Consider the following 13,849-nt stretch of genomic DNA (forward strand, 5'->3'; position numbering starts at 1 on the left):
TTTGAAGATACCTTTAAAAATGATCAGTTTGGGAAAAACAATCAATGAAAACTATTAGTAGAAAATAGTATTCTTTGGGTGAAGTGAGATAAATTATAATGAAGAGATTCTTAAACTGGCACTTGAAACAGAACCAAATATTACTTTTCTTTAATGTGAAACTAGCTCTTTGAAGGATGGTTTTGGATATGTAAGTGGGTCTGTGTCCACACATAAAGGATATAGACTACGGAGGACCGCTCACCGTTGTGTGTGGTGCCCCTCTTTGTCTCTAGACTTGATGTCTTGATTATTTGCTTTCTTATGGGCTATTGGCTCTGTATAACACATTGAGGGGAGGGAATAGTGATATATGTGATTTTTGAGAATGCTAAAAAAACTGATATTGGCATCTTTTAATTGCATCTGTATTTGTTTACTTTCAGTTTGATTAATAAGCTTAAACCTGGCGTCATTAAGAAGATCAATAGACTGTCTACACCAATAGCAGGATTGGTAAGTAGTAAATTACCTTCACAACTAAATTTATTGGTCTTTGAAATGTAAAGAGGTGGCATTGGCAGGTTTTTGTATCTGCAGTTACCATTGAAATTAGGTTATGGTTTTTTTGTTGAAGCAAAGTGTGTTTGGTGATGTCTTCCTTTTATCTGTAGTTCCTTTCTGTTTCCCTTTTGCCTGGAGGCTTTTATTTTATTTTTTAATTGTTTGTTTTGATTTTTGTACCTTCAAACTTCATATATGTACATTCTTGGCTTATTTCTTCCACAAATTGCATTTGCTCAGGGTCACCTTCTTCTGAAGCTCAGCCCTATGTGAGCTGTTTGCTGGCTACCACAATGGTGGCTCAGACTGCGAGATGTTCACCAGTTGTCATGTTTCTGCCACGTGATGCTTGTGCATTGCCCTCAGCCAGCACATAGACCCTAAGTGCATTTCCAAAATAGCCAAGGCCTGCTAGCTCTGTTACTTTATGTAATAGGTTCCCCACCAAAGTCCTGTGTGAGGTTGCACAAGTCTCTGTCTTCCTCTTTGCCACAGTAATATTACCCATAAAATGAGCGTGATGGTTCTGTAGATTCTTTCTAGCTTTCAAATCAGGATTTTGTGTATAAAATATACCCCACACTGTCCCAAGGTAGCTACTCAGATGGGGTAAGACATTTCAGAGGACAATAATAGTGTGGGGCTCTGCCTGTGGAAATAATTTACAATCAAATACAAATGATGGATAATTTTTAAAATGTTAGAAATCCTTAAAAATCAACGCAATAATAGAAGTAAGTTAAATCAACTTCAGAGCACTCTGAAGTTTAAGATAGCTAATAATTGGAACGTAAACACAAACCTTACTATTTTTAGACTATTCATGCTGTTTATAATGCATTCAGGAAATTTCTGTTTGACCATTCATGTGTTTACAGATGTTAAAGGCATGAGTAATTAAAGTTAGCAATACCAACATTTCTGGATTTGCAGAAGTTACAAAAATGTCATTAAATTCTTGATAGGGGTGTTGGTTGCAGAGTGTTCCTCAGAAAATATCTGTCTAGGAGAGAAGGAATGAAAAATTGTTAATAATTTTATTTCAAAATAAAATACACATAAAATTCCCAGAGCAGCTGGGCTCAAATATTAATTCCTTCCTACCTACCAAGTTGCCTCCATTCTATGTCTATCATTAATAGGCAGCTGACCTAATAATTTTATTGGTTTCAAATTTGATTAGGTTAAAAATATTATGTGTATATATGTGTGTGTATTATATATATGTATATACATACACATAGAGCTGTACAATTTAAATATTTCTACCCAACTTTTATCCTGTACTTTTCTAAAAACATTCTCATGCCATGACTCTATTTGTCCCACCCCACTTACCCCCTCTTCAGGAGGAGAGGGGAGGTTTGTAGGACCCTGGAGCTTGTGAGCCCTTTCCAAAAATGGGACAACACCTAAGATTGGTGGGTTCTGTGTGTCTATGTACACATACACACACACACACACACACACAATTTCTACTGGTAATACAGTGAATCAGAAGAGGTTTGTTATTTAAGGAATAAAATGAAAAAAATTTAGTTTTTGAAGTCTTTTTAAAATTTTTTTTGAGATGGAGTCTTACTCTGTCGCTAAGCTGGAGTGCAGTGGGGCGATCTCGGCTCCCTGAAAACTCCGCCTTCTGGGTTCAAGCAATTCCCCTGCTTCAGCCTCCCAAGTAGCAGGGACTACAGGCTTATGCCACCACGCCCAGCTAATTTTTTTTATATATTTTTTTCATTAATCTTTTGCATTTTTTAGTCACTATTTTATTTAGTTATGCTCTGATTTTTCTTCTTTTCTTTTTTTTTTTTCATTATACTTTAAGTTCTAGGGTACATGTGCACAACGTGCAGGTTTGTTACATATGTATACATGTGCCATGTTGGTGTGCTGCACCCATTAACTCGTCATTGACATTAGGTATATCTCCTAATGCTATCGCTCACCACCACCCCTCCCCACAATAGGACCCGGTGTGTGATGCTCTCCTTCCTGTGTCCAAGTGATGTCATTGTTCACTTCCCACCTATGAGTGAGAACATGCGGTATTTGGTTTTCTGTTCTTGTGATAGTTTGCTGAGAATATTGGTTTCTAGCTGCATCCATGTCCCTACAAAGGACACGAATTCATCCTTTTTTATGGCTGCATAGTATTCCATGGTGTATATGTGCCACATTTTCTTAATCCAGTCTATCACTGATGGACATTTGGGTTGATTCCAAGTCTTTGCTATTGTGAATAGTGCCGCAGTAAACATAATGCGGTGCATGTAGCTCTATAGCAGCATGACTTATAATCCTTTGAGTATATCCTGCAATGGGATGACTGGGTCAAATGGTATTTCTAGTTTTAGATCCTTGAGGAATCGCCACACTGTTTTCCACAATGGTTGAACTAGTTTACAATCCCACCAACAGTGTAAAAGTGTTTCTATTTCTCCACATCCCTCTCCAGCACCTGTTGTTCCCGGATTTTTAATGATTGCCATTCTATGGTGTGAGATGGTATCTCATTGCGATTTTACTGGCATTGATGGTGAGTGATGATGAGCATTTTTCATGTGTCTGTTGGCTGTATGAATATCTTCTTTGAGAACTGGTTCGTTCATGGTTCCCTTTGCCCACTTTTTGATGGGTTGTTGGTTTTTTTTTTTCTCAGAAATTTGATGAGTTCTTTTTATAGGTTCTGGATATTAGCCTCTTTGTCAGATGAGATTGCAAAATTTTCTCCCATTCTGTAGGTTGCCCGCTCACTCTTGATGGTAGTTTCTTTTTTTGTTGTGCAGAAGTTTTAGTTTAATTAGATCCCATTTGTCAATTCTGGCTTTTGTTGCCGTTGCTTTTTGGTGTTTTTAGGATATGAAGTCCTTGCCCATGCCTATGTCCTGAATGGTGGCTACCTAGGTTTTTTTCTAGGGTTTTATGGTTTTAGGTTCAACATTTAAGTCTCTAATCCATCTTGAATTAATTTTCAGATATGAGTAAGAAAGTATCCTAGTTTCAGCTTTCTACTTATGGCTAGCCAATTTTTCCCAGCACTATTTACTAAATAGGGAATCCTTTTCCCCCATTTCTTGTTTTGGTCAGGTTTGTCAAAGATCAGATGGGCTGTAGATGGGTGGTATTATTTCAGGGCTCTGTTCTGTCTCATTTGTCTATATCTCTGTTTTGGTACCAGTGCACCATGCTGTTTTGTTTACTGTAGCTGTAGTATAGTTTGAAGTCAGGTATGCTGGGATGCCTCCAGCTTTGTTCTTTTGACTTAGGATTGTCTTGGGAGATGCGGCTCTTTTTAGTTCCATATGAACTTTAAAGCAGTTTTTTCCTGCAATCTCTGTGAAGAAACTCATTGGTAGCTTGATGGGGATGGCATTGAATCTATAAATAACCTTGGGCAGTATGGCCATTTTCAATGATATTGATTCTTCCTATCCATGAGCATGGTATGTTCTTCCATTTGTTTGTGTTTTCTTTTATTTCACTGAGCAGTGGTTTGTAGTTCTCCTTGAAGAGGTGCTTTACATCCATTGTAAGTTGGATTCCTAGGTATTTTATTCTCTTCAAAGCAATTGTGAATGGGAGTTCATTCATGATTTGGCTGTCTGTCTGTTACTGGTGTATACGAATGCTTGTGATTTTTGCACATTGATTTTGTATCCTGAGACTTTGCTCAAGTTGCTTATTTTTTCTTTTAGTAGAGACGGGGTTTCACCACATTGGACTGGATGGTCTCTATCTCCTGACCTTGGGATTTGCCTGCCCCGGCCTCCCAAAGTGCTGGAATTACAGGCGTGAGCCACTGCACTTTCTAGGAGGAAATATTCAGTTTAAGAAAACAAATAAGCTTTATATAAAAATGACTTATAAAATACCTTATTTTTATATAATATACTTTTAAGTTTCAATAGTATTGAAAATATTTTTTCAAATGGTTTTAATTAAATAGCTTATTGCTTTAATTTAAAATTGTCATTTCTTGGATCAATTACATGCATTTTAAAGCAAATTAGACTTTGATCTCAAACACCCTTCATATTTGGAATGCTCGAATTGTAGTGGTTTGTTGTTGTTGGCCAGTGGCGGTTTTATTCAATTTTCTGATTGTATGATTACATGAAAGCACAAGTGTATTTTATTTTTAAATTCAAGGATCTCTCCAAGTGTTTCTATTTCAAGCACCAGAAATTCTATCTAGTTTGGATTTTATCTTTAGAAGTTAAAGTGGACTGTATTTCTGGTGTATCAAATAGGAATATTTTTCGAATACAGGACACTGAGCATTTTCGATTGGCTGTAGGAGCATAAAAGTGACCACAGCTGCAGAACTGGGCTAAGCCCAATTGGTTTGAAGTTGTCATCATGCCTCAGTTGACTCCTTCTGATGCCTGTTTGTCAGGATGGTTATAGTAAAACTTTTCAAAGCCTTAATTCCAAGTATGAATTAGGGCTCCAGCAGATGCCTGGGAAAGGCTGTTATGAGGACTAAATATACAGGTAGTCTGACTTGCAGACAGTCAAAGAATGTTCATTTTTTAAATAAATAATTGAGTGCTTACTAGGTTGAAGATTTTTCTAGTTTATAGGTGTGTATCAAAGGAACAATGAAGTCCCAAACCATGACCTCAAAGAGTTTACATTCTAGTTAAAGAGGGGAGACAAGGCAAATAAATTAGCAAACAAGCAAGAAAGCACCACATAATAAATGTGCCACAGAGCATTACAGTGGACTGTGACATTTGTTGCATGTCCATGAGCAGTTGTAGGGGAACTATGAAGACTGACCTCTAAGGATTCCTTGAGGAGGAGGATGTTAGAAGACTTCGTTGACACTTCCAGAAGAATAAATAATCTGAGCCAGACTTGTCAAACTAGCCATTTTTGTGTTCACAGCATCTAGTATAGTGACTGATACATATAGGAGATCAAAGATTTTTTAAAGAAATGAATGAACAAGATTTCCATTGTGAAAAATAATAGATTCTAGAACTAGGTCTTTGATGGGGTAGTGCTATAGGTTGAATTGTGCCTCCCACCCGAAAAATAAATATGTTGAAGTCCTAAACCCCAGTACCTTAGAATGTGACCTTATTTGGGAATAGAGTTGTTGGAGATGATATAACTAGTTATAATGAGCTCATACTGGGGTAAGGAGGACCCCTAATCTAATATGACTGGTGTCCTTCTAAAAGGATGGCCTGTGAAGACACAGATACACAGGAAGAATGCCATATAAAGATAGGATTGGAGTGATGCATCTACAAGCCAGAGAACACCTACGATTGCTGGCCAATCATAGATTTCATAGGGAGCGTGGCTTTGCTAACACCTTAATTTTGGACTTCTAGCATCCAGAACTGTAAGATAAAAAATCTTTGTTATTTTAAGCCACCTGGTTTTTTGGTACTTTGTACCAAAATGAACAAAGTACCAAATACAGCTCTAGGAAATTAGTACAGATAGGTACATGTTTTAGTTAATACCTTTTTAAAAAAAACAAAACCTTTTACTTTGTAATAAATAAAGATTCACAGAAAACTGCAAAAACCAGTAAAAAAGGTCCTCTGTACCCTTCACCCAGTTTTCCCCATTTCCAGCAGAATTTCTTTGGTGTCTCTTAGTTGAGGTTCTCAAAGAGGAATCTGAATGGATTCCTTTTCTTTGAAGGCCACAAATATCCCAGGTCACTGGCCAGCCTGTGGATGAATTCCATAAGAAGATAGTCGTCTTGGCCAAATGAACTGTGGTCAGGAGTGTTGGGTTTTTTTGGTTCATTCAGTTCGGGTTGAGGTGGGTACTATGAAGGAGGTTTGTGTAAGGTAGATACACCAAGGCAGTTCAAATATAGTAAAAATTTCTGTGTAAGGGTTTTAGCTGAGTCGTTATGGTGTTCCACACCCCATCTTCCATTACTCCTTTCTTACACCCTTTGCTGTAGGTATGCTTTTCATCCAAGTAACCTCAGCTACCATGTGTATTTAGCTTTGGGGTCAGGGCAATGGATTTACCTTTTGCATGTGGACCGGTGGGAAAACCATAGAAGATATCCCTTGAGCAATGGCAGTACAGAGAGAGATGTTTAGATGGTTTAGAAATATATTGAATGCTTTGCTTGAAACATTCATGTTAATTATTTTTTCTTTGGGAGGACAGTAGCCATGTTTTCCTAGATTTTTTCTTATAGAGATAGGGCTTTTCTCAATTGGCTGAGTTTAATTTTATAAAGAAGTACATGTTCTCTATCTCTTCTTTCTGTTCTTCACAAAGCCATGTTTTAAAATCTGACCCAAGAGTTTGAGCCTTCCAAAAAATTTGCTGGTGTTAAATGTGGATATGTTCAAATCACTGAAACTCAAAACCAAAATTTCATTTGGGATTTTTTAAAAAACCCAATCTCAAAACAAAACCTTAAAAAACAGGTGAGATATCCTGATGGTAACAAGAGCTATTGAACCAGAATAATGTTTACCATCTGATATGTTAGTGTGCATGAAATATAGAATGTGTAGAAACATCAGGGAAGTCATTAACCCCAAGACCTATAGTCAGCTGGACCCCTCATGATTTATTTGCATTTAGCTAAAGCAAGGTTTCTCAACCTTGGCACTGTTGATACTTTGGCCAAATAATTCTTTGTCGTGGAGGTCTGTCGTGTGCATACTGGAATGTTGAGCAGCATCCCTGGCCTCTGCTCACTAGATGCCATTCTCCCATTTGTGACAGTTAAAAATATCTCTTGACATTGCCAGTGACTCCCATGGGATAAAATCATCCCTGATTGAGAACCACTGAGCTAAAGAACTAAGAAATTAAGCACTGCCCTTTACACAGGCTCTTTGGCTGGTTGACTTTAGATTTGATTACCTACTCATGCTTTCCATTTTAATTTCCCTTTGTAAAGCAAAGATATACCAGAAAATTTTGTTTGAATCATTCCTTTGAATGTCTGTCAATCAGTGTGCTCAGTGGGAAAATCCTTAGTATATTCACATTTGCATTAAAAAAAATATGTGCTGAATTGAGCATCGTTCAGATTACTTTCAGGAGTAGAATGTGTAAGGCAGAGGTTGGGAAGATTGTCTCCTCATTCAGGAGTGCTGTAGAAAGCAGGAAATGGGCAATGATGCTAGCTAGCTTAAGATGTTGGATGTGTCAGTTTCCCTTGCCTTCATAATGGCAAGGGAAATAAGAAATAAAAGGCAAGTCTATGCATCCCTTCTTACTGCTATTTTCTGGAAAGCTTTTAATGGCTAATATTCTTGTACATTGTTCGTGTGAAATTACTTCTGACTCTTTCATCTTTACTTTACTACACACTTCCCCTCACTCTCCCACGGCAAAATATTGTGACCTGCTCTATGTGGAGGTCACTGCTGACACATCAGGTTGTTCCTTTCCAGCAGCAATAGAAAATTCACCTGAGGAATCTGCTGTACAATTTAAATATTTCTACCCAAGTTTTGTCAAGGCAGGAGGATTGCTTGAGCCCAGCAGTTCGAGGGTACAATGAGCTATGATTGAGTCACTGCACTCCAACCTGGCTGACAGAGTGAGACCTCATCTCTTTCAATAAATAAATTAAAAAAGCAAAACACTGATATAAGCAACAACATGGGAAGAGACAGGAAGGTGGTATTCTAGAGCTAGTTTAAAAAACCACTTAAAGTTAAGATCATTAGTGCCTATTTTCTCTTCTGGAATTTTATTGCTGAGTTTGTAGATTTGTTTGAGGAGAGTATCTACCTAGAAAATTTTTGTAGATTTGTTTGAGGAGAGTATCTACCTAGAAAATTTAAGAAAGGCTTCCACTGGGTGAATTCTGTGCGACTCCCTCATCCTTGCCTGCTTACTTGCCTAGTCACTAACAGCAGCATTGGTACAGAGCTGATTCTGGCTGTCATGACCTCCATCATCAGATGGATGTAAACAGCCTCTGCAGCTTAAGGAGGGTGTGGAGGGGCAACACTGAAGTCCCCTCCTATAGCATGGGTCTGGCACAACTTCTGCCTCAAGTCTGCTTTTGTTTTTTGGTACATTAGATAAATATTGAAGTCTGTATATTTCTGTAAATTATCATGCTCTTTAACTTTTATTTATTTTTCACCTATCAGGGTATTGGAGCAATTTTATACCTATTGCATCAGACCTTGGTGTTTCATTGAGTTAAAAGATACTTGATTTTTAACTTTTTCTTTCATTTCCTAATAGAGACAGTAAATGTTAAAGGATATCAATAAACTTGATTAAAACTGCTAAATTGTGGTCTCTTTATCAAAACTATTTTGAATAAATAGTTTTATTTCAAAGGGAGGGTAAGCCACTGTCACAAGTTCTGACACAATGCCTCAAACACTAACATTTAAATGTTCTTATTTTACTACTTTGTCAATCTCATCAATTTCCTTAAAAACAAAACACCAATAACAAAAACATGGAATATTTTTTTTCTTGTAAATAAAGACATGGGAGACTACTACAGTATTACCATTATCAATGTATTATTCTACCTGTGTAAGAATTTGTAGCATGAAACTTAGCCATTTACTAAGAATAAGGTCAGTTTATACATTGGAAATGATGTTTTCAAAAGGAAACTTCTGGCCAGTGTCCTTGATGAACATCGATGCAAAAATCCTCAACAAAACACTGGCAAACTGAATCCAGCAGCACATCAAATAGCTTATGTACCATGATCAAGTAGGCTTTATTGCTGGGATGCAAGGTTCGTTCAACATATGCAAATCAATAAATGTAATTCATCACATAAACAGAACTAAAGGCAAAAACCCACATGATTATCTCAATAGATGCGGAAAAGTCTTTTGATAAAATTCCACCTCCCTTCATGTTAAAACTCTCCATAAACTAGGTAGAGAAGGAATATACCTCAAAATAATAAGAGCCATCTGTGCCAAACCCAGAGATGACATACTGAATGGGCAAAAGCTGAAAGCATTGCCCTTGAAGATTGGTACAAGACCAGGATACCCTCTCTTACTACTACTCAACATAGTATTGGAAGTCTTGGCCAGAGCAATCAGTCAAGAGAAATAAGTGACATCCAAATAGAAAGAGAGGAAGTCAAACTATCCTTGTTTGCAGACGACTTGATTCTATAACTAGAAGACTGCATAGTCTCGGCCCCAAAGCTCCTTAAACTGTTAAACAACTTCAGCTAAGTTTCAAGATACAAAATCAATGTACAAAAATCTAGCATTACTATACATTAACTACAGTCATGCCTGGAGCCAAGTTAGGAATGCCGTCCCATTCACAATTGCCACAAAAAGAATAAAATACGTAGGAATACAGCTAACCAGGGAAGTGAAAGATCTGTACAATGAGAACTACAAAACTGCTTAGAGAAATCAGAGATGACACAAATAAGCAGAAAAATATTTCATGTTCATGAATTAGAATCAAAATCATTAATATAGCCACACTGCCCAAAGCAAATTATAGATTCAATGCTATTCCTGTCAAATTACCAATGACATTCTTCACAGAACTGGAAAAATATTTTTAATGTGAAACCAAAAAAGCCTGAATAGCTAGGGTAATTCTAAGTAAAAAGCACAAAGCTGGAGGCCTCATACTACCTGACTTCAAACTATACTACGGGGCAACAGTAGCCAAAACAGCATGTTACTGGTACAAAAACAGACACATAGACCAATGGAACAGAATAGAGGGCTCAGAAATAAGGCTGCACACCTACAACCATCTGATCTTTGACAAAGCTGACAAAAACAAACAATGAGGAAAGGACTCCCTATTCAATAAATAGTGCTGGTATAACTGGCTAGCCATACGCAGAAGATTGAAAGTGAAACATTTCCTTGTACCATATACAAAAATTAACTCGAGATGGATTAAAGACTTAAATGTAAAACCACAAACTATAAAAACCATGAAAGACAACCTAGGCAATAACATTCTGGACATAGGCATAAGCAAAAACTTCATGACAAAGACGCCAAAAGCAATCGCAACAAAAGCAAAAATTGACAAATGGGATGTAATCAACCTAAAGAACTTCTGCACAGCAAAAGGAACTGTTAACAGAGTAAACAGACAAGCTACAGAATGGGAGAAAATTTTTGCAAACTGTATCTGACAAAGGTCTAATATTCAGCATCCATAGGAACTTAAATGTACGAGAAAAAACAACCTCACTAAAAAGTGTGCAAAGGACACGAGCAGATAGTTTTCAAAAGAAGACATATCTGCAACCAATAGGCATATGAAAAAAAGCTCAACATCACTAATCATTAGAGAAATGCAAATCAAAACCACAATGAGAGATCATTGCACAACAGTCAGAATGGCTATTACTAAAAAGTCAAAAAATAACAGGTGCTGGTGAGGTTGTGGAGAAAAATGAACTGTTGGTGGGAGTGTAAATTAGTTCAACCACCATGGGAAGCTGTGTGGTGTTTACTCAAAGAGCTAAAAATAGAACTACCATTTGACCCAGAAATCCTGTTACTGGGTATATACCCAAATCATTCTATCATAAAGACGCATGCACATTTATGTTCATTGCTGCACTATTCACAGTAGCAAAGACTTGGGATCAACCTAAATGACCATCAATGGTAGACTGGAAAAAGAAAATGTGGTACATATGTAGCATAGAATACTATGCAGTCATAAAAAGGAATAAGATCATGTCCTTTGCAGGGACATAAGTGGAGCTGGAGGCCATTATCCTTAGCAAACTAATGCAAGAAAAGAAAACCAAATACCATATATTCTCACATATAAGTGGGAGCTAAATGTTGAGAACACATGGACACAGAGGAGAACAACAGGCACCGAGGCCTGCATGAGAGTGCAGGATGGGAGGAGGGAGAGGATCAGGAAAAATAACAAATGGGTGCTAGGTTTAGTACTGGGTGATGAAATAATCTGTACAACAAACCCCCATGATGTGAATTTACCTGTATAACATACCTGCACATGTACCCCTGAACTTACAAGTTAAAAAAAGAACAAAAACCCCACAAAAACACACTAAAAAAAATGACATTTTTCAAGGTTGTATATTAATTTTAGTCATTTTTTGTAATGTCTATTTTACTGGAACTTCTATGGATCACCACCTGTAGTTTGACAGTTTGAGGTTATCCAATATGAATAAACTGAAGATTGTGCATTGCTGTCTTCAAGATAACAAATACTTGATGGTGAATATCTGAATGTCTTAACACCGTCATGTAAATGGCATGTAAATAAGTTCATTATGGTAGAGTTATTTATAATGTATTCTTTGGAAATTTTCTTGAGTCTCCTTGTCTGCCTGCATCTCTTCCATTCCCAATTAAAGGTCAATGTCACCCAGAAAGAAAACTTAACAATTTCGGGTCAACATTGTAGTTGTTTCCAATACTCTCTTGATGTGCACTGCATATGAAGAAACTGCTATTTTATTTCTAGCCATAATCTCTTAGTCATAACGTTGGCACAAGTTTAAGAATACTTCTGGAGTTCCAAAACCTGCCTGCTTTTAAATCTAAGATGAACACTTACTTGCCAAGTTTCAGCCTTGAGGGCAACTTTTTTTTTAAATGTTAATGAATTAGAATTGCTAAAGCAACACTGTAATTAACTTGTAAAGGTAAAAATAATTGTTTCAGTATTCAAGTAGGATTATATCATACATGACAGTTTTGTTCAGTTCAGATAAACTTGGAATGTCTCCCCTAGGTACCTTTTGTTATGTAGAAATTGGAAAGGGAAGAGCAAATAAAGTTGACAGGAAATAGAATCCAAGGTGTAAAACTGGTATGAAGGTACTGGTCACCCACTTTATTTTAGGCCCATGACTGCTTCTCATCCTAAAAAGACTTATTGAACCCCTACTATGTGTCAGACACTGTTTCAGGAACTTGGGACACAGCTATAAACAAGGCAGAGTCACAGCTGTGAAAGAGACAGAATATTTCTCCCTCATGGGGCTGACATGCCGTGGAGTAGGGGGTTGCAGGGAGCACAGCCTTGTCGACCAGAAGCACTATGCTCTAAAGCAACAGATCCATGTGCTGGTTCCCGTGGAGAGTGCAGGAGAAGTGCCAGAGGTGATGAAATGGCATATCAGCTCCAGGTGCCAAAAATTACAGTGAAAAAATATATAATACCTTATCAGTTACCAATAGTTACATTGAAAAAAAATGTGAATAAAGAATGATTGAGTGTTTGTATGAGAAACATTTTAGACAAGGGCTCATGGACATCTTTCTGAGTCAACATTTGATCAGGAGCCTGGATTGGGCCCTGGTGGGGTGGGTGGGAGGTTTCCAGACAGAGGAACAAAGAGAGAATCAGCAAGGAGAGTCCTGAGGGTCTGAACAGAATGAGAAGTAGTCAAGTGAGGCTGTTAAAGCATCATGGGCTTTGTTGGGTAGGCTACATTTTACTTAAAGTATTGGGGGCTTTTGAGAAAAATCTGTTGTTAGGTCGTTGGTTGCCTGTGATGAAGGATGCACATATTTGTGTTGAAGTACTAAAAACGTTGAATTGTACACAAATGGGTGAATTATATGGTATGTGAGTTTTATCTGAAAACTGTTAAGAATAATACAAAATTAGCGGTTGCTATGTGAAAAATAAACTGAAAGAAATCAAGAAGATGAAGGAAAGCCAGTTGAACAATTTCATTGGTTATAATGGGTAATAGTATGTGTCAACTTGAGTGGACCATAGGGTGCCCAGATATATTTGTTCAGTCATTATTCCGGGTGTGTTTGTGGGGCTGTTATTGTATGAGATTAGTAATCTGAGTAAAGCAGATTGCTGTCCCTACTGTGAATGGGCCTCATCTAGTCATGGAAGGCCGGACTAGAAAAAAAGGTGAACCCTCCTGCTAGCAATAGAGAACTCTTCTGCCTGACTGCTGGAGTTTGAACTGAAACATTAGCTCTTAAGTGTGGAGCCTGCTGCTTTTCAGACAGGAACTCATATCATTCCATTAGCTCTCCTGGTTCTTAGAGGAAGCTTGCAGCCTTAGAGAGTAAACTATACCATCAGCTCATCAGCTGTCTGCAGATTTTGGGACTTCTCTGCTTCCACGATTCTTTATAATAAAATCTCTTTCAATATACATCCTGTTGATCCTCTTTCTCCAGAGAACCAGACAAAGACAGTAGTCCAGGCAGGAGGGAATGGTAGCAACAAGGGTCTCTCTATGTGTTACTGAGAAGAGGTCAAATTTTCCATATGTTTTGATGGAAGAGTGTATAGGAGTTGCTAATGAATTGAGAGGGAATTGAGGGGCTTTTGCACCAGTAGTTTATTGAGTTAATAAATA

At 37.5% G+C, this 13,849-nt stretch overlaps 1 protein-coding gene across 3 annotated transcripts in view; it reads left to right on the plus strand.

Annotated features, from left to right (window-relative positions):
• LMO7 (LIM domain 7) overlaps positions 1-13,849 on the plus strand; it is a 313,031-nt gene that overhangs the window by 183,511 nt on the left and 115,671 nt on the right. For all 3 annotated transcript variants that reach the window (XM_017951317.3, XM_017951331.3, XM_017951330.3), the window contains exon 10: positions 426-495. In XM_017951317.3, the coding sequence (XP_017806806.3) occupies positions 426-495 (70 nt within the window). The remainder of the gene's footprint in view (positions 1-425; positions 496-13,849) is intronic.

The sequence above is a fragment of the Papio anubis genome, chromosome 15, assembly GCF_008728515.1.
Source record: "Papio anubis isolate 15944 chromosome 15, Panubis1.0, whole genome shotgun sequence".
Lineage (NCBI taxonomy): Eukaryota > Metazoa > Chordata > Mammalia > Primates > Cercopithecidae > Papio > Papio anubis.